Source organism: Nicotiana tabacum, chromosome 10 (assembly GCF_000715075.1).
Source record: "Nicotiana tabacum cultivar K326 chromosome 10, ASM71507v2, whole genome shotgun sequence".
In the NCBI taxonomy this organism is placed as follows: domain Eukaryota; kingdom Viridiplantae; phylum Streptophyta; class Magnoliopsida; order Solanales; family Solanaceae; genus Nicotiana; species Nicotiana tabacum.
In genome coordinates, this window is record NC_134089.1 from 130,399,707 (window position 1) to 130,421,782 (window position 22,076).

Genomic DNA, 22,076 nt, shown 5'->3' on the forward strand with positions numbered 1-22,076 from the left:
ATAGTAGGAACTGGCTATGCGCCTTTTGCATGATGTGCACACTTCATAGTCTCTATTCAATACTACAAAGGATTCCTGATTCACCTCGAGGTTATCTTTGCTTGCTTTAGCCAAATAGGCTGGCAGGAGTCTTTTGGGGAGGATCCTTTGCATGAATTCTCAAGGCATGTAGCCTGTAATAACTGAGTGTACTGGCCAAATTTGCTTTGTGCAACTGAAAAGCTGGTAGCAGATTTCGAAATCTTTTCTTGCTTGTTTTGACAAGGACTGACTCAAAGTGAAGGACACAGTAATGCAAAGAAACAATATTAGCAAGAAATGCCCCTGTTGGGGAGGACAAAAGGAAGATTTTTTTTTGCCGATAACTAGACTTAATGATCATGACATGCATTTTGGACTTAACGGCCTAATCTATCAAACTGATCTAATCTTCCCTTTTACCATTCTTATGACCTTTGAAGTCGGGCTTGTTCGTGTCAATTTTTCGCATCAACTTCACGACTCACTATCGACTAGCGGTGCCCCGAGGGATTTTCACCAACAAGTCTCTCTCATTTATTCATCTCTGCTTACCATCGCCTTACAGTGCCCGTAATGATTTTCACTAGTAAGACTCTCTCATTTTTCTTTTATTTTTCTTTTGCTTTTTCTTTTGCTTTCTTGTGTGAGAACCATGACTACGTCCTCTATATGACGACGCGAGGCTTGCTCTCTTCTCAACTCTTTAAGATCTAGAAGGCTTCTATATATAAACACAAGAATTTTTGCTTTTCCTATCTAATGAGGGACAAAGTTCCTTTGTAGTAAAAGAGACTAAATCAAAATTTTATTTCCCTCCATTTCTTTTCACACCATTTTCCATTCACACCTCTTTTGTGTTAATTAATAAAACCCAACAAATTAGAAACATAATTAAGAACAAATAGAATCTCACTTGTGTGTAAAAAAGGGTTCAACCATCTATTTTAGACTACCAGATGATTATCCTAATGGTCTAGTAAATTTACCTAGCCCCTGGATTTAATGATAGTTGCAGGAACGATCTGTTTATATTAAAGAGTAGAAGTAGTTTCTCTTAGGGGTGGGCATAAAATCCGAAAAACCGAATTCCGAACCGAACCAAATTAATTTGGTATTTTGGTTTCGGTTTTTTCGGTTTTTCGGTCTAATTCGGTTATGAATTTTCGGTATTTCGGTATTTCGGTTCGGTTTTCGGTTTTATAATTCTACAATTTTGGTAAACCGAAATACCGAAAATTCATACTACTAAGCCCAATTATAGGCCCATGCGGCCAACCCATGCATCCCCACAGTCCACTAACACCAAGGCCCAGCTCCCTCAAGCCTCTCAATTCCCAACCCAAGCCCGGTAGAATTACCCAAGTCAGATTAACCAAGCCTGAGCCCAGAAGCCACTACACAGTACACATTACATTACTCATTAGGATTTAGGGCTTCGTTAATGCTTAGACCTTAGTTGCTTACTGCCTTCAGAGTTCAGACTCAGAGTTCAGACTTCACGCTTCGACTGGAGAAGTGGAGATATCATCGAGAAGAAGAAGACGAGAATCGAGTCATCGACTGGACGACTGAGACTCTGCGAGTCTAGGATATCACTTTATCACTTATCAGTCTGCGAGTAGACGATTCTCGTCTGCTTACTGCTTAGAATCAATTCGATTCCTCACTCCTCACAAATTCCGGGCAAACAAAGTGTCGAAGTCTCGAAGACGCTGCTGTCCTGTTCCAGTGTTCCGAGCTCGATTCAATTTCAATTTCAAAGGTATGTTTCGCTTTCTTTTGGTTGTACTGCTAATTGAATGAACTGCTGTTCCGAGCTTTTCGCTTTAGTAGGAAAATATCATCTGTATCACATTCATGCTGTTTAATTCATTTGTAGATTTTTGTTTCAAAATAACTGTTACTGGGATTGTTACTGATAGCTAGGTAGTTAAATTTGTAGATTTAGTTGTAGGGTAGCAACTAGCAAGGTAGTTAATTTGTTGATTGTTACTGATAGCTAGGTAGTTAATTTGTTGATTGTTCATTTATATTTATATTTGTTTTATTTTGTATAGATGGAAGATACAAGTAAAGTAAGTGATGTTGGTTCCAGTGAAAGTTTACCTATTACGGTAGATAGTAACACCAACACCATTGATACTCAAGATTCCAAGAAAAGGAAAGCAATGCAACCTAGTTATGACGTTTGGAACCATTTTGATAAATTTGAGGTTAATGGGGTTGGGAAAGCACGGTGTCGATATTGTAAACAAGCTTATGCTGCTAATTCATCTAAGAATGGAACAACAGGATTGAAGAATCATTTGCTTAGATGCAAAGAATACCCACCTAAAATTGCAGAAGATAATAGTCAAACAAAGCTAAATTTTCAATTTTGCCAAAATGATGAAGGATCAATTTGGAAATTTGATCAAAAAGTGGTTAGGAGGGCCTTAATTGAGATGATAGTTACTGATGAACTACCATTTAACTTTGTAGAAAATGAAGGCTTTAAGAAGTTTATGAGAAAAACTCAACCACTATTTCGTATTCCTTCTCGTAGAACAATAACAAGGAATTGTTATGAAGTTTACGGTGAATTGAGGCAAACTCTAAGAAGTTCTTTTAGAGAAGCACAACCAAAAATTTGCCTAACAACAGACACTTGGACTTCATTACAAAGAATAAATTATATGTGTTTGACAGCCCACTTCATTGATAGGGATTGGAAGTTGCATAAAAGAATACTTAATTTTTGCCCTATCACTAGTCATAAGGGTGAAGAGATGGCTAAAGCTATTAGGGATTGTTTGCTTGAATGGAAATTAGACAAGGTTTTCACTATTACTGTGGACAATGCTTCTTCAAATGATGTCACTGTCAAAGAATTGTCTAAACAGTTAGATATGTGGAAAACTAATATGATGAGTGGTAAACATCTTCATGTGAGATGCATGGCTCATATACTAAATCTAATTGTGCAAGATGGTTTGAAAGAACTTGATGCTTCTGTGACACGTGTTAGAAATATTGTGAGGTATGTGAGATCTTCGCCTGCAAGGACCTTAAAGTTTAAACAGTATTGTGCACATGTAAAGGTAGAATGTACCAAAACGTTGTGTTTGGATGTTCCTACTAGGTGGAATTCCACCTATTTGATGTTGGATACAGCTCAACACTTTGAAAAAGCCTTTGACAAGTTGCATCTTTTTGATGATGGATTTTCTGCATATCAATGTTCTCATCTTTGTGAAGATGGTGGTAATGCAGGTCCTCTTGAATCTGATGATTGGGTGAATGTGAGGAATGTTATAGAGTTTCTTGCACGATTTCACGAGCTAACTAAAAAAGTTTCAGGTTCACGTTATGTCACTTGTAATTCTCATTTTGAGGATGTATCTGAACTTTATTGTCATTTGAAAATGTGTTTAGCTAGTGAGGATGAACATTTGAGAAAAATGGCTCATCAAATGCAATAAAAGTTCAAGAAGTATTGGGGTGAGCCTGAAAAGATGAATAAAATGATTTTTATTGCTTCCGTCTTGGATCCACGTAACAAATTTGAATATGTTGAGGGAGCACTTGAAGAACTTTTTGGGGAGGAAAAAGGGAAGAAAATAAATGGTGAGGTGTATGCTTATATGAATTCTTTTTTTGGAGAGTATCTAAAAAAGTATTCAACCGAATCTTGTCCTCAATCTCCATCTAGTTCTACTTCATCTAACAACACATCTAATACACCTAGTGGGAGTGTTATAAGTGCATCAAAAATAAGGACTAAGCTTAGCTTGAAGAAACAAAAGGAAGACAATGGAAATGGGGGTGCTAAATCGGAGTTGGATAAATACATTAGTGAAGAACAAGAGCCTTATAGTGAAGAATTTGATATCTTAAGTTGGTGGAAAACACATGCTCCCAGATTTCCTATTCTTTCGGAGTTGGCTCGTGATGTGTTGGCAATTCCAATTTCTAGTGTGGCGTCAGAATGCGCGTTTAGCACTGGTGGCCGTATTCTTGATTCATTTAGGAGTTCATTGACTCCTAAATGTGTGCAAGCTCTTATTTGTCTTCAAGATTGGCTTAGAAGAAGAGAAGAATCCTATTAATGTTGAAGAAGACTTGAAGTATCTTGAGGAAATCGAGCTTGGTAAGCTTTAATATTTGTGTGTATTTTAATTCAAAATAATATATCATGCTTTTTCTTTTGTATGACATATTTGGTTGTATTATCTTTAGATATGGAAAATAATGGAAGCACTACTAGCATTGTTTGATGTATAGTTGCAACTTGCATCTTGAGTGGTAAGTTTAATACTCTATTTGTTTGGTGATAACTGATAATGATATACTTAATATTGTGTAGTTCTGTTTTATTATCATCAAACTATAATATTCTAACTTATGATTTATATTTTTTTTAGGTTCAAGTGCAATCATGCCCCGTGCTACTGCTCAACGCCCCGTGCTACTGCTCAAGAGTCATGACTGTTTGTTGAGGGATGCCCTCTCTGTTTTTGTTGCACTATGTTTAAATGTTTAAGTGTTAAGGCTGTGCAGACTTGCAGTTGGACTGTGTTGGACTTGTTAAGACTGTTTTTGTTGGACTGTGTTTAAGTTGTTGGAATTGTTGGACTGTGTTAAATGTTTAACTCATTAACTGTGTAATCAGTACTGTGAAATTGGCAGTTGTGCAACTGCAGATATTATTCTGCAATTGCAGATGTTTTTTTTGCAACTGCAGATGTTATTCTTGTGCAGTAATATAGTTGTGCAACTGCAGATGACCAGATGTTATTCTTGTTTCACAGTTTCAGGCTTTCAGGTTTCACTTTCAGCCATGTGCACTGCTTTGTATATATCAGACTGAACAACTGCACAGGTTTCAGAGTTATTGTATATATCAGACTGAACATTGTGCAGTTGTGCTTGACTGTTTGTGCACGTTCACGTTGTGGACTTGTGGTTGTGCACTTGTGCAGTTGTTTTACAGTTTTAGAGTGAAAATTATAGTGTCAAATTAGAGTGAAAATTACATTGTTGGTGTTTCAGGCTTTCAACCATGTGCACGTTCTTGTGCTGTGCATGTCCAAAGTCCAATTGTCCACTTATATATTGAAAAACAGTGCATAGTCCACTGTTTGTTACTTGTCACAGTTTCTGGCTTTCAGGTTTCAGCCATGTGCAGTTGTGCTTGACTGCTTGTGCACGTTCACGTTGTGCACTTGTGCAGTTGTTTTACAGTTTTAGAGTGAAAATTATAGTGTCAAATTAGAGTGAAAATTACAGTGTTGGTGTTTCAGGCTTTCAGCCATGTGTACGTTCTTGTGCTGTGCATGTCCAAAGTCCAATTGTCCACTTATATATTGAAAAATAGTGCATAGTCCACTGTTTGTTACTTGTTAGCACAACACTTAAAACTTAGCAGTTAGCAATTAGCATTGATTGTTAAAAACCGAAACCGTACCGATACCGTGCCGAACCAAAATAAGAAATACCGAACCGTACCGAAATAATTTGGTACGGTATTTTGTATACACAATTGATAAACCGAATACCGAAATACCGAACCGAAATTCTAAAAACCGAACCGAAATACCGAACGCCCACCCCTAGTTTCTCTAGTGATTTCCCTCGCATTATCTAGGAAGTGTTGGGTATTTCTGCTTCTAAAGGGTGTGAATGAGAGATACACCTTTTAGATTGTACCTTTTTATTTTACCCTTTTATTGTCTATAAATTTAGAGGTTTGATTTTTACATAGAGAAAAATTTGAAAACTTCCCCTTTCTTGTGTACATTGTTGCACTGGTTTTTCAAAACAAACATATAAGTATTAAGTGTGATTTATTCCGTTTGTTGAGTTCGCTGAAGTTCTACAATTTCGATTGCCAGTATGACATAATAGTTTTTCCGTTCTATTCTGGGAGGAAGTAATCCATCTTGGGTAACAGTGACAGAATTAAATTCCTTTAGGACACACAAACAACTTGTGGGCTCAGAAATTATTTTATAATTTGCTTTATTGAACTATAACATTTCTTTACTTCTCTAATTTTCACACAAGCAACATGTATTATTGAACCATAATACATGTAGAGGACAATTCATCAGTCCTTCGGAAATATCAAAGCCTTTCACTTCCTCTCTAAACTTTCTGATTTATGCAGGAAATAATTCCTCAGCCTAGGAAATTTGGAAGCTTTTCTCTTCTTTAGACTCACATAACAATGAGTGATATCTCAAGGACGAGTCAAATTTCAATTAGGATCATCATATGAATGAGTAAGAGAAATCCGCCATCCATGTAACATTCTAACCAAATCAAACAAGTCAAAGTTCCAAACATCACAAGTACAATACACTAAATTCTCGCCATCTTAGTCGGTGTCAGACACTGGATCAGATCGACGACTGTGCATAAATTTATGCATTAGTTTCTGCAGCCGATCAAGTTCTAAAAAATCTGCTTCAAACATTTCTGTCACCTCTTTTAGTTCTCTCTGCAATGAATCCATCTCTTCTTGTTTCCGCATTGCCTGTAACTTCCTCCGTGTTGCCTCCAATTCACCCTGATTCACAGAGGACTGTGAAGAATAAGAAGCAACAGGCGATCCTGGCGATTGACGATTGAATGAACACTCTGATCCAACGCCGTAGGCTCTCTCCTTATGTACGCCACCAACAACCTTAAGAGAAATGTCCACATTATCAGATGGGTTGCTTGGCCCATCTTGATCGTCAATCGACTGACTCTGAATGTCCTCCTCCAAATTTTGTTTATACTCATTCTGTGAGAAAAGTAATCATAATTATACAAAATGAACTTTGTTAAAGAACACGAAATAAGAAGTATGTTTGGATCTTACATATGTTTGCTTAGCCTGCAGTTTAACACAATCCTTTTTTTCATCCTCCTTTTTCATGGTGTTGGTCTCCTGGAAGACTTCATTGTAAGTCTTTTGATGCAAAAGAAAGAATAGGTGTTTATTAGAAATTCCTGAATATAGTTAAAAACTAAGATAAATATATCAAATAAGTTACCAATCTCCTCCGGGGAGTCCTCGTAGTAGCTAAACCATCGTTCTGCAACGAGCCGCCCTTTTCAGATGCTTGAACACCCTTTGCCTTAGTACTCTTCTTCTGAAAGGCCTCCTCATTAGTAAATTTTGAAAATTCATATCCATATTAGGCGCAATCTCTCCGTGGGCAGTCCAAAAATAATTTTTTTTTTTTGAACCCATTTTCATTAAGATAAAGTTTAATATCCTCCGGCTTCAACAACTTTTTGCACTTACACTTCTTACAAGGACACCTAATCGTACCTTCATCACAAAATTGAGAGAGCGACATTGCATAATCAATAAATCCAGCAACCCCTTGTACAAATTCTTCCCTCAACCCTCCACGATTGGGATAATTCCTTTTATACATCCATCTACGTCGTTGTTCCATCTGCACGTACAATCAACAAATAAATAATTCACTTTTTAAATTCTTCAATATAACAATCTTTTAGATATTCTCAATTAAATGTACAAGTTAACTTATAAGGAGCATAACCTTTCGATTTTCTCTAATTAAGTGTCACACTCCTACCTTTTTTGTCATGTTTCAGGGTTTTCTGGCTATGTTAAGCTAGGCTTTCTCAACAATTGCTAATTGTCTATGACTAAAAAATTAAAGTTTCAATGCATATCTTTTTAAATTTGATGCTAAATATGTTTTTAGACACTACAATTTTTTTCACTTGAATATATTACGCGCTTCTAAACTAATTAGCCAACGTCAACTATACAGCATAAAATTTTCATTAACTAAATGGAATTGAAAATCGCAACAATTATCACAAAGATAGCACAAAACTATAAATATCATTTCAAACAACTATCACAAATCATTTTTACAGATTTTTATCAATTACTTTCACACATAAAACCTAAATCCTAATAAACTAAATACAGATCTGCAAAAAGCAAAAATAGTAAATAAACTACAAGAAAAACATAGAAAAAGAAACACTGAGTAAGATCTGAAAAAGGAAAAACAGTAAATACAAAAAAAATAAAAATAGAAAACTTACCTCAGTGACTTTATGCACTAGTTTCTCAAATTGAGCAAATTTTAAACGACCTGCTTCGTGCCTTTCTGTCAGCTTTTGTAGTTGTCTCCGTAATGAATCCATCTCTACCTGTTCCCGCATTGCCTCTAACTGCTTCTCCGCTGCCTCCAACTCATCCTCATTCACTAAAGATTGTGAAAGAAGAAGAAGAAGCACCAGACTATATTGGTAAAAAACTGAATTTACATTGTAGGTGACGTGACATGACACGTGGACTGGTCAAACGGTCAAAACACAATAAATAGCCAAGAGGCACGGGCGATAACAGATAAGGGAAAAAGAAAGCAACATAGGTGCGGACCGTTACTAAAATAGGTACGAGTCTCGTACCTATCCAAGTCATTTTAAGACCAAAGATCGGAAGAAGTTGAAGATACGAATCTGACGACGTAAAAGAGTCTAAATACAGCATTGAATATCAAATACGTTAGAATATTTAATTTAAAAAGAAATGATTGTGTAACGTTTCTTTTAATGTCATTTATTGCTCATAATTGCCTCATTAAGACAAATGCATTACATCTTCTCCTAGAATTAGCTATAAAAGGAGAAGAACTCACCATATATAAGGATACTATTGGAATCTTACTGAAATACAAAACTATTTACTGTTTTACCATCATTCACAAAAATATTTTATTTTCGTCTCCTAATTATCAGTAACCCGAATTTCTTTTTAGCTTTGATCAAAGACTCAGATTTTTGGTTAAACAAATTGGTTCCGTTACCGGGAATCTGATAATATTTTCTTTTAAGCTATATCTTGTCCATTGTTATCACCATGTCAAACAACAACACTGACAATAACAGTAATAACACATTGGGAAACCATGAAAATTAAATCCATCAAAATCAAGGTGACGTGGTTCCCTCCCCTCCAGATTCACCACGTCAATCTCGTGAAAGCACTCCTGTTACTGAATCCCGTGCTGATCAACAAGAACAACCTGAACACTTTGAAGGAGGTACAAATGAAGCTTTACAAAAGCTAATTGATGCTCAGGTCGGCAAAGCTCTTCAGGCTTTAGTTAGTCGATTGCCTGCTGCACCACCCACACCAATTCCTAATAATAATACATTGGAGAATCCCCGTTCTGGTCTTGTTAATTCTGGAAATGGAGCAACCACCAGTGAACCACAGGAACGGGGACCAGGTAATTCAAATAATTCATATTTGCAAAATTTAGTACTAACCTTGCAGAAACAGATTAAGGAACAAAATGAGCGTATTGAGCAAATCCCTGGAGTTCCGCCTGTAATAAAAGGAGTAGACATGGACAAATACTCACAACAACCTTGGAAGCCAAGTGCTGCTCCCCTTCCAATTCCGAAAAAGTTCAAAATGCCTGACATCCCGAAATATGATGGTACTACAGACCCACGTGACCACGTGACTGCATTTACAACAGGCGTGAAAGGCAACGACTTAACAAAACAAGAAATTGAATCAATACTGGTCAAGAAATTTGGAGAAACACTCACCAAGGGTGCATTAACCTGGTATTCTCTTTTATCTGAAAATTCTATAAATTCTTTTGCTGAGCTTGCAGATTCTTTTATTAAAGCACATTCGGGAGCACAAAAGGTTGAAAAAAGAATGGAAGATATTTTCAAAATCAAACAAGGGGATTCGGAGTTGCTTAGAGATTTTGTTGATAGATTCCAGCGTGAAAGAATGACTCTACCCCGTGTGCCTGACAACTGGGCTGCAATAGCCTTTGCAAGTAATTTAAACGACAAAAGTTCTGAAGCCACGAGACGACTCAAAGAAAGCCTTCGAGAATTTCCTGCAACCACGTGGAATGATGTTTACAACAGGTATAGTACAAAGCTGCGAATTGAAGAAGATACCGTACCTAAGTCTTATCATGAAGAAAGGGGTGGTCCCCAAAGATCAGAAACCGAAAAAAGATCAGATAAAAACAGGTACGATCCATATATGGGACCTGCCGGAAAAGACCCACGGTCAAAACAAGATAGCCGGCAATATGATCAAAAATCGAGGAACAGGGACTCTGGTTCTTCTTCAAAATTCAGGAATGATCGGAAAGACAAGAATCACGAGATGATGACAGAAGTTTAAAGGCACGATTCGGCGGATATAATTTTAATGTCTCTACCTCCGAGCTCGTGGCTGTTTTAAGAAGCATGGGAGATAAGGTACGATGGCCAAAAGAGATGCGGTCAAATCCAAATAGACGCAATCCAGATCATTGGTGCGAATTACACAATGATCACAGGCACAAAACTTCAGAATGTAGATTCTTGCAGAGTGAAGTAGATCATCTATTGAAGCAAGGGTACCTCACTGAGTTATTTAGTGAAAAAGGAAAACAAGCCTATATGAAAAACAGGCAAGAGACACCAAAGCCTCCTTCACCAAAGAGGACAGTGAATGTGATAAGTGGGGGAGAAGATATTCACGGCATAACCTACACAGCCTCCAACAAGGTTTCTAAGGTAACAATTACACACGGGAAACAGGTGAGGCAGGTCTTAGAAAATGAAAGTATTTCGTTCGATGACGCCGATACCGAAGGAGTGATAACTCCACATAATGACGCTCTGGTAATATCTTTACTTGTACATGATACTAATGTAAAACGAGTTTTGATTGATCCAGGGAGTTCCGTAAATATTATACTACTAAGGGTATTACGTGAAATGCAAGCTGAAGACAAAGTGATACCCAAGGCGCACACCTTGTCAGGCTTCGACAATTCAAGAGTGGTAACAAAAGGAGAGGTAATTCTAACAACTTTTGCTACAGGTGTTGTTAAAGAAACTAAATTTCAGGTAGTTGATATGGAAATGGCCTACAATATGATCATGGGGAGACCATGGATACACGATATGGATGCTGTCCCATCAACTCTACATCAAGTTATTAAATTCCCATCACCATGGGGAATTTGCCAAATTCGTGGGGATCAGCAGATGGCTAGAAGTGTCAACGCTGTAACAAGTACGAGCACCGTAAATAAAGAAAAATAGCAATTACAGGAAACAGTTGAAGGTAAAAAAGATCAAACTTCAGCTGAACAAGAAAAGACAGATTTGGACTCAAGGCCTGACACAATTCAGGAACCTGAAGAAAATGAAAGCATCAAAACAACAATTGAAGAACTCGAGGCAGTGATATTATTTGAGCAATGGCCTGAACGGAAGGTTTATGTCGGAGCCAATTTAAGCTCAGACATGCGAGGTATGATAATTGAATTTTTAAAAGCTAACATAGACTGCTTTGCTTGGTCCCACGCTGATATGACAGGGATACCACCGGATGTGATGACTCACAAACTCAATGAAGACCCTTCTTTCACACCAATAAAGCAAAAGAAAAGAAAGCAAGGTGCTTTCAAGAACTAGGTGATTCAGGATGAGGTCCAAAAATTATTAAAAATCAGATCGATCCATGAGGTAAAGTACCCTAATTGGCTAGCTAACACGGTGGTCGTACCCAAGAAAAATGGTAAGTGGCGCGTTTGTGTGGATTATACCGATCTAAACAAAGCCTGTCCAAAAGATTCTTTTCCTTTACCGCATATAGACCAACTAATTGATGCAACCGCAGGTCATGAACTTTTAAGCTTTTTAGATGCATACTCGGGATATAATCAAATTAAAATGGATCCTGGTGATGAAGAAAAAACTTCTTTCATCACAGACAGGGGGACTTACTGTTATAAAGTAATGCCCTTTGGTCTCAAAAATGCTGGGGCAACCTATCAAAGGTTGGTCACCAAAATATTCCAAGAACATTAAGGGAAAACAATAGAGGTATATATAGACGATATGCTCGTCAAAACCCAGCAGTCTCATGATCATATTTCTTATCTATCTGTTACATTTGAAATTTTGCAAAAATTTAATATGAAACTCAACCCAGAAAAATGTGCATTTGGAGTTGCATCAGGTAAGTTTTTGGGTTTTCTTGTTTCTAACCGTGGTATTGAAGTAAATCCTTCTCAGATCAAAGCAATAGAATAAATCGCTGATATCCTTACTAATAAAAAGGTAGTCCAAAGATTAACGGGAAGAATTGCAGCTTTAGGGAGATTTATTTCCAAATCCTCAGAAAAGTGTTTTGAGTTTTTCTCTGCACTCAAAACGCAAGATCATTTTGAATGGAATGAAGATTGTCAACAAGCCCTTAGAAATTTGAAAGCTTATTTGTCAAAACCACCGTTATTGGCAAAACCAAAGGTGGGGAAAAGCTTCTCATCTATCTGGCTGTATCTGAAGTCGCGGTGAGTGATGTTTTAGTCCGTGAGGACCAAGGTAAACAATCTCCTATTTATTATGTAAGTAAGTCCTTATTGGATGCTGAGACACGATACCCACAGCTAGAAAAGTTAGCATTAGCTTTGATCATGGTATCTAGAAAATTAAGACCTTATTTTCAATGTCATCCCATTATTGTAGTTACTGCTTTTCCGCTTTGAAATATTTTGCATATACACGAACTTTCAGGAAGATTAGCAAAATGGGCTATAGAACTAAGTGAATACGAAATCATTTATCAACCCAGAACCGCTATAAAATCTCAAGTACTAGCTGATTTCGTGGCTGATTTTAGTCAGAGGATGCATTTAGAGGCAGAAAAAGAATTACTAGTTTTTAATGGTGCAAACCCGGGGACTTGGGTTTTATTCACTGATGGTTCATCTAATGTAAAAGGGGCAGGCCTAGGGATAGTCCTCGTACCACCTATGGGTGAGACTATTAGACAGGCTATAAAATGTCACTCTATAACTAACAATGAAGCAGAGTATGAGGCTGTAATTGCAGGTCTAGAATTGGCACGAGAACTCGGCATAACACAGATTATAATCAAGAGTGATTCTCAACTCGTGGTCAATCAAATGCTGGGGACTTATACAGCCAGGGAGACGCGAATGCAAGAATACCTCGCAAAGGTACGGGAGTTAATAAAGCAATTCCAAACTTGGAAAGTAGTGCAGATCCCAAGAGATGAGAATGTAGAGGCAGATGCTTTAGCTAATCTCGCATCTGCAGCAGACGTAGCAAACAATACAAATGCTTCAGTCATACATTTATTTCATTCCATTCTCAAACCTGATAAAAACGAGGTAAATTTTAATCATTTAACATGGGATTGGAGAAACGAAATTGTTGCCTTTTTACAGCACGATACCGTGCCTAATGACAAAGGAAAGGCTCACGCGCTTCGCAAAAAAGCTGCTCGATATTGTTTATATCAAGGAAATCTTTATCGAAAGATGTTCGGTGGACCACTAGCAAGGTGTCTCGGACCTTCTCAAACAGAATATGTGATGAGAGAAGTGCACGAAGGACATTGGGGAAATCACACAGGGGGAGATCACTGGTAAGAACATTAATTCGCGTAGGATATTATTGGCCTAAGATGGAAGAAGAGGCAACCAGTTTCGTGTCCAAATGTGATAAATGTCAAAGATACGACAATAATATGCACATACCAGTTGAGTTACTACATCCTGTTATAGCCCCGTGGCCCTTTATGAAATAGGGAATGGATATTGTAGGTCCACTTCCACAAGCAAAAGGTCAGGTAAAGTTTCTACTTGTACTTACAGATTATTTCTAAATGGGTAGAAGCAGGGGCATTTAAACAGGTACGAGAGAAGGAAGTTAAAGACTTCATATGACGAAATATAATATGCCGCTTTGGAGCACCAAAGGAGATCGTGTGTGACAATGGACCACAATTCATTGGAGCTCAAATCACACAATTTCTTCGAAGTTGGCAGATTAAAAGGATAACGTCTACGCCATACCATCTAGTGGGTAATGGACAAGCAGAATCCACTAACAAAATCATTATCAACAACTTGAAGAAGAGGTTACAAGATTCAAAAGGTAATTGGCCTAAGGTGTTACCTAGAGTATTATGGGCTTATCGTACAACAACGAAAACAAGCACTGGAGAAACACCATTTTCAATGGTTTATGGTGCGGAAGCCTTAATTTCAGTTGAAATAGGAGAGCCAAGCACACGGTACGATCGGGAAACGGAGGAATCTAATGATGAAGAGATGCGGGTCAACCTTGATTTGCTTGAAGGAAGAAGAGAAGCTGCATTGATAAGAATGGCAGCACAAAAGCAAGTAATTGAACGATATTACAATAGGAAAACACGCCTCAGATTTTTCAAAATTGGGGACTTCGTGCTTAAAAAGGTGTTCCAATCTGCAAAGGCTGCTAATTCAGGAAAGCTAAGTCCAACGTGGGAAGGACCTTACAAAGTCCATGACATTGCGGGAAAAGGAGCATACGAGTTGGAGACAATGGACGGCAAAGTTTTACCTTCACATTGGAATGCCGTCCATTTAAAAAGATATTACTTCTGAGAAAGTACCCACGGTCAGGTATCACCATGTTAAAATTTCTCTCTTGAATTATTAATGTTTTACTAACAATTTTAGATGCTAGGCAAAAAACCCTAACTCGTGCCAAATGATGAGTCACAACCTGCAAGGCAAAATGGAGTATTCTTAATTTCCCAGCCCAGGGTTACAATTAATCTGATGGAAATACACACGAGTTAGGCAGTCTTCATCTATAATCGCACCTCCGAGTCCCGTATCTCTTTCTGTTTCAGGAAAAGGGCCAAAGTACAAGAAATAAACAAGTGCTCGAGGCTTCATACTTCACCGCTCAAACACTTGGGGGACTACATATTATACACAGATATGTGTAGAGAAACAGATACGAATATCGAACAAAAGTCGGCCACAAAGAAACAAGTGTTGAGAAAAAGTTACGAAATCTTCAGCATTCATGAGAACAACAGAGTCATCTCTCAAACTCATAAACAAAGTCACCTCTCAAACCCTTCTTAATATATAAAGATAAGGTCATGACTATGTACTAAAACAGGTTATGAAGAAAAACCTTGTTTATTCTATGTTATGTACAAATCTGTTACAAGAAAAACAGTTACGAGAAAGTTGTAGATGTATTGTAATACATGTAATAGTCAAACACTTGTTAAAGTTCATGAATAAAAACTTGCCAAAGTTGTTTCATACAAAACGTGTGTATTCCTATTTCTTTCATCGTATTATAACACCATTATGAAGTTGAGACGTCTTCTTCATTAAGTGTCGATAAAATAAAAGGGCCTCTTTTATAAGCCTCATGTTGATAATCCATGAGAAGAATCATAAAGCATTTTAAAAGGATAAAAATGCTAAGCTATTCTATAAGCCCTAGATAAATGGGCAAGAATAAAATATACAGAAGTACCAATAAAAACTTATTAATATAAAAGACTAAGTACAAACTTAGTTAGCAAAATATTTGTTTTTTACAAATGCCCCATTATGATAACTGGTGACTTCGTCAAAAGATCCCTTAAAATTGCCAAGGGATAACACCACCAATTAATAAAAACAAAAACAGCAATTTCATTTTCAGCTAGTCATTGAAGGGGTTGGAACATCAGAAGTTGCAATTTCATTTTCAGGAGCAATTTTAATTGGGCTTGGAATGTTGAAATCACCGAGGGAAGCAAGAGTCACAGGAGCTTCAGCTTCTATGGACTGTGTCATAGAAGTTTCACCCTTGGGAGCAGGAATTGCAACCCCAATTGCTGCAGTAGCCACTTCTTCATTTAAAAGTTCTTCCGTTCCAGGAGTTTCAAGTGCAGGAGAAGGAGTATCAACATGTTGTTGACTTTTCTCGATAGTGTCTAAGACTTTGGCTATTTCAGATTGCAAATCGAAGCTTTCCTGAGCAGCTTCCATCAAAGCATCACGGCGAGATTTCAGGAAAGCCCAACTTACCTCTATGTTGAAGTTCTCCTCCAGAAGTCCATACTCCCTTTCCCACATAGCAAGATCATTCTTCAATATTTGATGTTCAGCTAAATGGGAATCAAGGGAAGCTTCGAGGGAGGCATGAGAACTCTTCAAAGCTCGAATCTCGTCAGAGGAGGTCTGTAAGTCAGCTTGAGCTTGAGTCAAGCTTTGCACTAATTCTCCTGCATACTCTTCTTTCTTGGCTAAAAGTGCCTTAAGCTCCCTGACTTCTTCACTAGCCTTTGATAATTGTTCTGACATTGAGCACTCCAAAAGCTCTTTATCTCTTTTAAATTGGCTTGAAGAAGCCTTGGCAGTTGCTAGTTCAGAAGTCAAACCACGCTTTTGCTGCTCCAGGAGATTTCTACTTTCTTGCAACTCCTCTATGGTCCCCTGAGCATTCACAAACTGTTCTTTCCAATTAGCTGCTTCAAGCTGGGCTCCCCTGGCTATTTCCTCGGCCTCATGGATGGATTTTTCAGACTCACAGGTTTTTCTTTCCAGAAGGGAAATTCTTCCCATCAATTCGGTACCAATGAGGTTAGCCTACAGAGACAACTCATAGAAATGAGGACTTGTAGATCAAAAACAAAAAAAACTTGTTGGTAAAGGAAAAATACCTTCAAAGTAGAATGAACTATGTCATTCATCAGAGTCAGGCAACTGTGGCTCTCCATCTTCTTCTTCTCAATATCACCGATTAGAGGCTCGAGCCAAACATCAGCTCTACCAGTCTTTCTCAAAAGGCTATGGTTGACAGGAACTTCAAGAGTAACACTTCTCATAGCCATGGTTCTACTGCTAGAACCCGCCTCTGTATGCTGAACGAAGGGAGGAGGAGCCATGGAAGGAGGAGTAGTAGAAAAGGAAAACACAACAGCAGGAGCCATAAGAGTCAAAGAAGGGATGGAAGGAGAAGATGAAGAAACCAACACAGGAACGGAAGCATGTGCAGTTGAAACTGGCAAAGGAATGGAGGAAATAGGAACGAATAAGGAGAGAGGAGCTTCATCAAAAACAGGGCCGAGCTCGCCACTCACAAAACCACTATCAAAAAGACGCTGAGTTAATTCATTAGTATCTTTTGGCACGGTGTCCTCGTCAGAATAAATCAAAATAGGCTCGGTAGACGAAGTTTGAGCAGGGGTATCCTCAATTTCATCACTATTAATGACTCGTCTCCTAACTCTGGGCCTGGCAATTAAAGAGGTATCTTCCTCTTCCTCATTCTCAGAACTTTCTCCTATAGCTTTCCTTTTGGGAAGCGAAGCTCGAGCCTTGTTCAAATCAAGTGCAGCATTAGCAGACATGCGAATGGCCATAGCTACTTCAACTGCCATTCCTCTAACACCAAATCCTGATCAAAAGAAGGATACATAATCAACATTGAGAAAAAGGTGCTTGACATGTAAAAAGAAAAAAAACGGGTAAAAAGGGACATACCATGTGTTTTCACCTTCCAGCCATGTAAAGAAGAAATTGATTTCCAAGTTTTTTGATCTTTAGGAGCAATCTTCAAAATTGAATCTACCCAACCACGGAAGTCAGGAATAAGTTCCACATCTCCCATGGTTGCTACAAAAAACCAAAAAGAGACGAAGTGAGAAAAAGAATCAGAATTCTCAAAAATAGGTGCGGTAAATAAAAGGAAACTTACGTGCAAAATTCCACTTCTCAGGGAAGAGAATAATTGTTTCACCAAGCAAGTCCACCGTACGTCCAGCAACGTAACGGGTGTACCATCCACGATCCTTGTCATCTTCAGGGTTTACCAAAACCTTTTTGCTTCTTGCAGTTAAGGTAAAAACCTCATGGCGCATTAAATTGGGATGGTATAAATGAATAAGGTGAGAAAGGGTGAAGTGACATTGGCTTTGGCAGATATGTATCTCAGACAAGCCACTGCTCTCCACACTAGGGGACCGACTTGGGCCAAACAGATTTTAAAGAAACGACAAAAGTTAATAATGACTGGGTCAACCGGAGGACTAAAACCCAAAGTAAATGGGTAAGTATAAACAAAAGAGTAACTATTTCTAAAGGAAGAAATCCTTTGATTTGGGGAAGGAATTGACATTCGTAGACTATTGCTCCAGTTACAATCCCTTCTGATGGTAGGGATTGTAAGCTCGGTTACTAATGAAGGATAAGTGTCAGCTTTTTCTAAATTTGCAATTTGCCTTTGAAGAGACGTTCTATCACTCCCAAAAGACAAATCACTGGGAACAATTCATCGACTAAAGGTTCTTGAGAAGAATCAAGGATTTCTTTACCTTTAGAAGAAGGGGTCTTCGGAATAGAACTCCCGATACTAGGAGAAGAAGAAGCAGGACCAGATAAACCATCACGAGCGGACCCTAGGCCCAAGCTTCGAAGCCTACCTCCTCTGCCTCTCCTATGTCTTGTGGGGGCATTGGGGAAGTGATCGAGAATTGGAACTTTTCTAGGGTTAGGGTTTGGAGATGACATTGTTGAAGAAGGATGTACTAAAAGGGAGAGAAAATACAAGTAAGTAAGAAATTGCTTGTTGAAGATCTATGAAGAAGAAAGTAAACGAAAGAGGGTTAAAAATGCTTATAATGACAACCGTCAAACTTAGAAGTGCAATGAAGGAAAGCCTATAATAAAGGCAACTATCATTTCGTGAATAGTGTGGATGAAGAAGTCTCGAAAAAAGGGGGTAGAATTGCAGAATCAATCAGAAGGTGACACTTATGTAAAGCATTAAATGGAAGGGACAATTGAAGCGTCAGTATTTGTCATAATATTAATTACGGCAAAAATTCCCTTTTTATGAAGATCCACTTCCCAATTATTTACTTGATAAATAAATGGAAAGTGGGGGGACTATCTGTATTGGAAAAAATTAAATTTACATAGTAGGTGACGTGGCATGACACGTGGACTGGTCAAACGGTCAAAACACAATAAATAGCCAAGAGGCACGGGCGACAACAGATAAGGGAAAAAGAAAGCAACATAGGTGCGGACCGTTACTAAAATAGGTACGAGTCTCGTACCTATCCAAGTCATTTAAAGACCAAAGATCGGAAGAAGTTGAAGATACGAATCTGATGACGTAAAAGAGTCTAAATACAGCATTGAATATCAAATACGTTAGAATATTTAATTTAAAAAGAAATGATTGTGTAACGTTTCTTTTAATGTCATTTATTGCTCATAATTGACTCATTAAGACAAAGGCATTACATCTTCTCCTAGAATTAGCTATAAAAGGAGAAGAACTCACTATCTGTAAGGATACAAAATACTATTGGAATCTTACTGAAATTCAAAACTATTTACTGCTTTACCATCATTCACAAAAATATTTTATTTTCGTCTCCTGATTATCAGTAACCCGAATTTCTTTTTAGCTTTGATCAAAGACTCAGATTTTTGGTTAAACACAGACAATCTTGGCGATTGACGAGTGAATGAACACTCTGATCCAACGTCGTAGGCTCTCTCCTTATGTACGTCACCAACCACCTTAATACTAATGTCCACATTATCAGATGGTTTGCTTGGCCCATCTTGATCACCGATCGACTCATTCTGTATGTACGTATACAAAAAAAAACTTTTTCACAGAAAACGAAATAAGAAATATATTTGGATTTTACATTTGTTTGCTCAGCTTGAGGTTCAACCCAAACCTTTTTTCCATCTTTCTTTTTCTTTGTGTGGGTTGTTATTATTATGCCTGTAATTGTAAATAATGATTCTGGAAATTAGAACGTTAGCTTATAAACGTAAATATAAATAAAACAGAAATTAATTCGAGCCCACTGAATTCACAGTGTTTCTTTAAGGAATTTAATCCCCTTCTAGTATCCAAGGTTATGGATATTTCCTTCCAGGATAGAACGAATTACACACTGGTGTAGCGGTACTTCAAACCCTAGTGTTTCAGCGAATACAAAGTTCGGCAGCAAATCACACTAACTAATGCTTTGTTTGTAGTTTAAAACAATGCAGAACAAGGGAGGAAAACTCAAAAGTCGAATGGAAATTCTGAGAGGAAGGAATGCAAATTATAGCCAACGTTGAGTTTTCGGTGAAGAGAAGATCAATAGCTCTCAATTCTGTTTCGGTGTCTTTTCTCCAACTGCTGCTGTCCATATTTATAGCAGTCAGTTGTGAGACACGCCCCCTCTCCATGGTAGAGCATGCACTAGCTTGTTATGGAGCAAGCCATGGTGGAGCATGCACTAGCTTGTTATGGAGCAAGCACTTAGCCATGGTGGGAGGAGCACTAGGCGGCTGCTATTGCAACTGGTGGTACAATACACGGATTGGAACATATCCGTTACAAACACGGATAATATTACGTTAATATCTACTATTAACAAATAAATTTAGTCCAAAAAATTAATCAATCAATCGATCATTTGGCCAAATCCAAATCTGAAGCCGAAGCCGTAGCCGAAGCCGAGCCGAGCCGAGCGAGCGACGACGACGACGGCGCGAGGTTTGCCTTCTTCCTAACTCTTTAAGAGCTATATGAAGTGCATTTATATATAAACCCACTAAACTCCTTTTCCTCTACCAATGAATGACAATGTCTCATTAAAAGGAGAGAGAAACTTAAAATTTTACTCAAAATTTTCATTTCCCTCCATTTCCCATTCACCCTCTTTTTAATACCTTTATATATTAAAAAGAAATTCAACAATCCCCCACATGAATGGGGAATGGCTATATCACGGAAGTATGCATGAAAAACCTGTGTGATTTGCAAGCAAGGATTAATTGCATCTGGATAAGTAGGTTTCCCTTTGAACTTTCGTAGTGAACTTATGTCGGATATACTTGGTCAATCGATAGATTTGATATCTTTGAATCGTCGAACTTTAGTGTATACCTAGACAACCATAAGTCACACAATCAATCCCTTAACCATCTTTGGTTCTCATTGTTGTGTTCGTTTCAGCCATGAACACTGCCTGGTTTCATAAGTGCGTAGAGTATTGGCCTTGCAAAATTCTTCTTGAAACGGCTAACACTTCACACTTACATAGGTGATTCCTAAACGTGTCATCCCGTAGATACACTATTTGATATACCCTGTATCAAATTTAGAAATCATTAAAAAGCCTTAATGCTTTATCCTTGGTACCGAACATTGTCTCATCACGAGAATGGACTAAAATTTTTGTTGACAATGTTGAACCGTCATTAATGACTTTGTTTGATCTCCTTGAACCTATATCTTGGGATCTCCAGTCTTCTAGGTAGAGTTACTGCCACAATGACTTGTTCTCGGCCATAGTCTCATTCCCCTCGATGATTTCTCAACTACCTCTTTAGTTAGGCCTTTTGTAAGTGGACCCGACACATTATCACTTGACCTTACATAGTCAATCGTGATAATTCCTCTAGAGAGTAGTTGCCTAACGGTTTTATGTCTTTGTCGTATATGACGAGATTTACCGTTATACATAACGCCCCCAGCCCTTCCAATTGCTGCTTGGCTATCACAATGTATGCATATTGGTGCCAATGGTTTGGGCCAAAATGGAATGTCTTCCAAGAAATTCCGGAGCCATTCAGCTTCTTCACCGGCTTTATCTAAGGCTATGAACTCAGCCTCCATTGTAGAGCGGGCAATACATGTTTGTTTGGATGACTTCCAAGATACAGCTCCTCCACCAATAGTGAATACATATCCACTTGTGGACTTCGAATCAGTTGAACCGGTGATCCAATTTGCATCACAATATCCTTCAATCACCGCAAGATATTTACTGTAGTGCAAATCAATGTTTTGGGTATGTTCTAAATATCCCAAAACTTGTTTCATTGCCATTCAGTAAGATTGACCTGGATTGCTCGTGTATCGACTCAGTTTACTTATAGCACAAGCTATATCTGGTCGTGTACAATTCATGATGTACATTAAGCATCCCAACACACGAGCATAATCCAATTGTGATATGCTTTGGCCTTTGTTCTTTGCTAATGCAAGATTCACGTCAATTGGAGTCTTTGCAACTTTAAAGCCTAAGTGCTTGAATTTTTCAAGTACTGTCTTAATATAATGAGATTGTGACAATGCCAGACCTTGAGGAGTCTTTTGGATCTTAATCCCCAGAATTAAATCTGCAACTCCCAAGTCCTTCATATCAAACTTGCTAGTTAGCATAC

General features: G+C 38.0%; 1 protein-coding gene and 1 long non-coding RNA gene across 6 annotated transcripts; one reads left to right on the forward strand and one right to left on the reverse strand.

The window, feature by feature from the left end:
* Nucleotides 1-1,730: 1,730 nt before the first annotated feature.
* Nucleotides 1,731-4,555, forward strand: LOC142164906 (uncharacterized). The gene is made up of 3 exons (XR_012695992.1): nucleotides 1,731-1,783; nucleotides 4,240-4,305; nucleotides 4,425-4,555. It is a non-coding gene; the product is annotated as an uncharacterized LOC142164906 (long non-coding RNA).
* Nucleotides 4,556-6,230: 1,675 nt separating this feature from the next.
* LOC107826998 (uncharacterized) lies at nucleotides 6,231-21,968 on the reverse strand. Of its 5 annotated transcripts, none has more exons than XM_075223298.1 (9): nucleotides 17,584-21,968; nucleotides 17,370-17,501; nucleotides 16,547-17,283; nucleotides 9,604-16,472; nucleotides 9,316-9,515; nucleotides 8,083-9,230; nucleotides 7,044-7,454; nucleotides 6,869-6,958; nucleotides 6,231-6,790 (listed from the first exon to the last, which is right to left on the reverse strand). In XM_075223298.1, the coding sequence occupies exons 1-4, from the start codon at nucleotides 17,744-17,746 to the stop codon at nucleotides 15,540-15,542; spliced, it is 1,965 nt and encodes a 654-aa protein (XP_075079399.1). In that variant the 5' UTR covers nucleotides 17,747-21,968; the 3' UTR covers nucleotides 6,231-6,790; nucleotides 6,869-6,958; nucleotides 7,044-7,454; nucleotides 8,083-9,230; nucleotides 9,316-9,515; nucleotides 9,604-15,539. The 5 variants fall into 5 exon arrangements, with proteins under 5 accessions (XP_075079399.1, XP_075079402.1, XP_075079400.1 ...); XM_075223301.1 differs by having other exon boundaries at nucleotides 6,869-6,937; nucleotides 7,044-7,142; nucleotides 7,325-7,454; nucleotides 9,316-16,472; XM_075223299.1 differs by having other exon boundaries at nucleotides 7,044-7,142; nucleotides 7,325-7,454; nucleotides 9,316-16,472.
* Between the last annotated feature and the right edge of the window lie 108 nt (nucleotides 21,969-22,076).

Bases quoted from the DNA above. Each gene is read 5' to 3' on its own strand.
- LOC107826998 (XM_075223298.1), bottom strand. From the start codon at position 17,746: ATGCGCCATGAGGTTTTTACCTTAACTGCAAGAAGCAAAAAGGTTTTG. The intron at 17,502-17,583 runs GTAAGTTTCCTT...GGTTTTTTGTAG, and splicing joins TGAGAAGTGGAATTTTGCAC to CAACCATGGGAGATGTGGAA. The intron at 17,284-17,369 runs GTATGTCCCTTT...TCTTTTGATCAG, and splicing joins CTGGAAGGTGAAAACACATG to GATTTGGTGTTAGAGGAATG.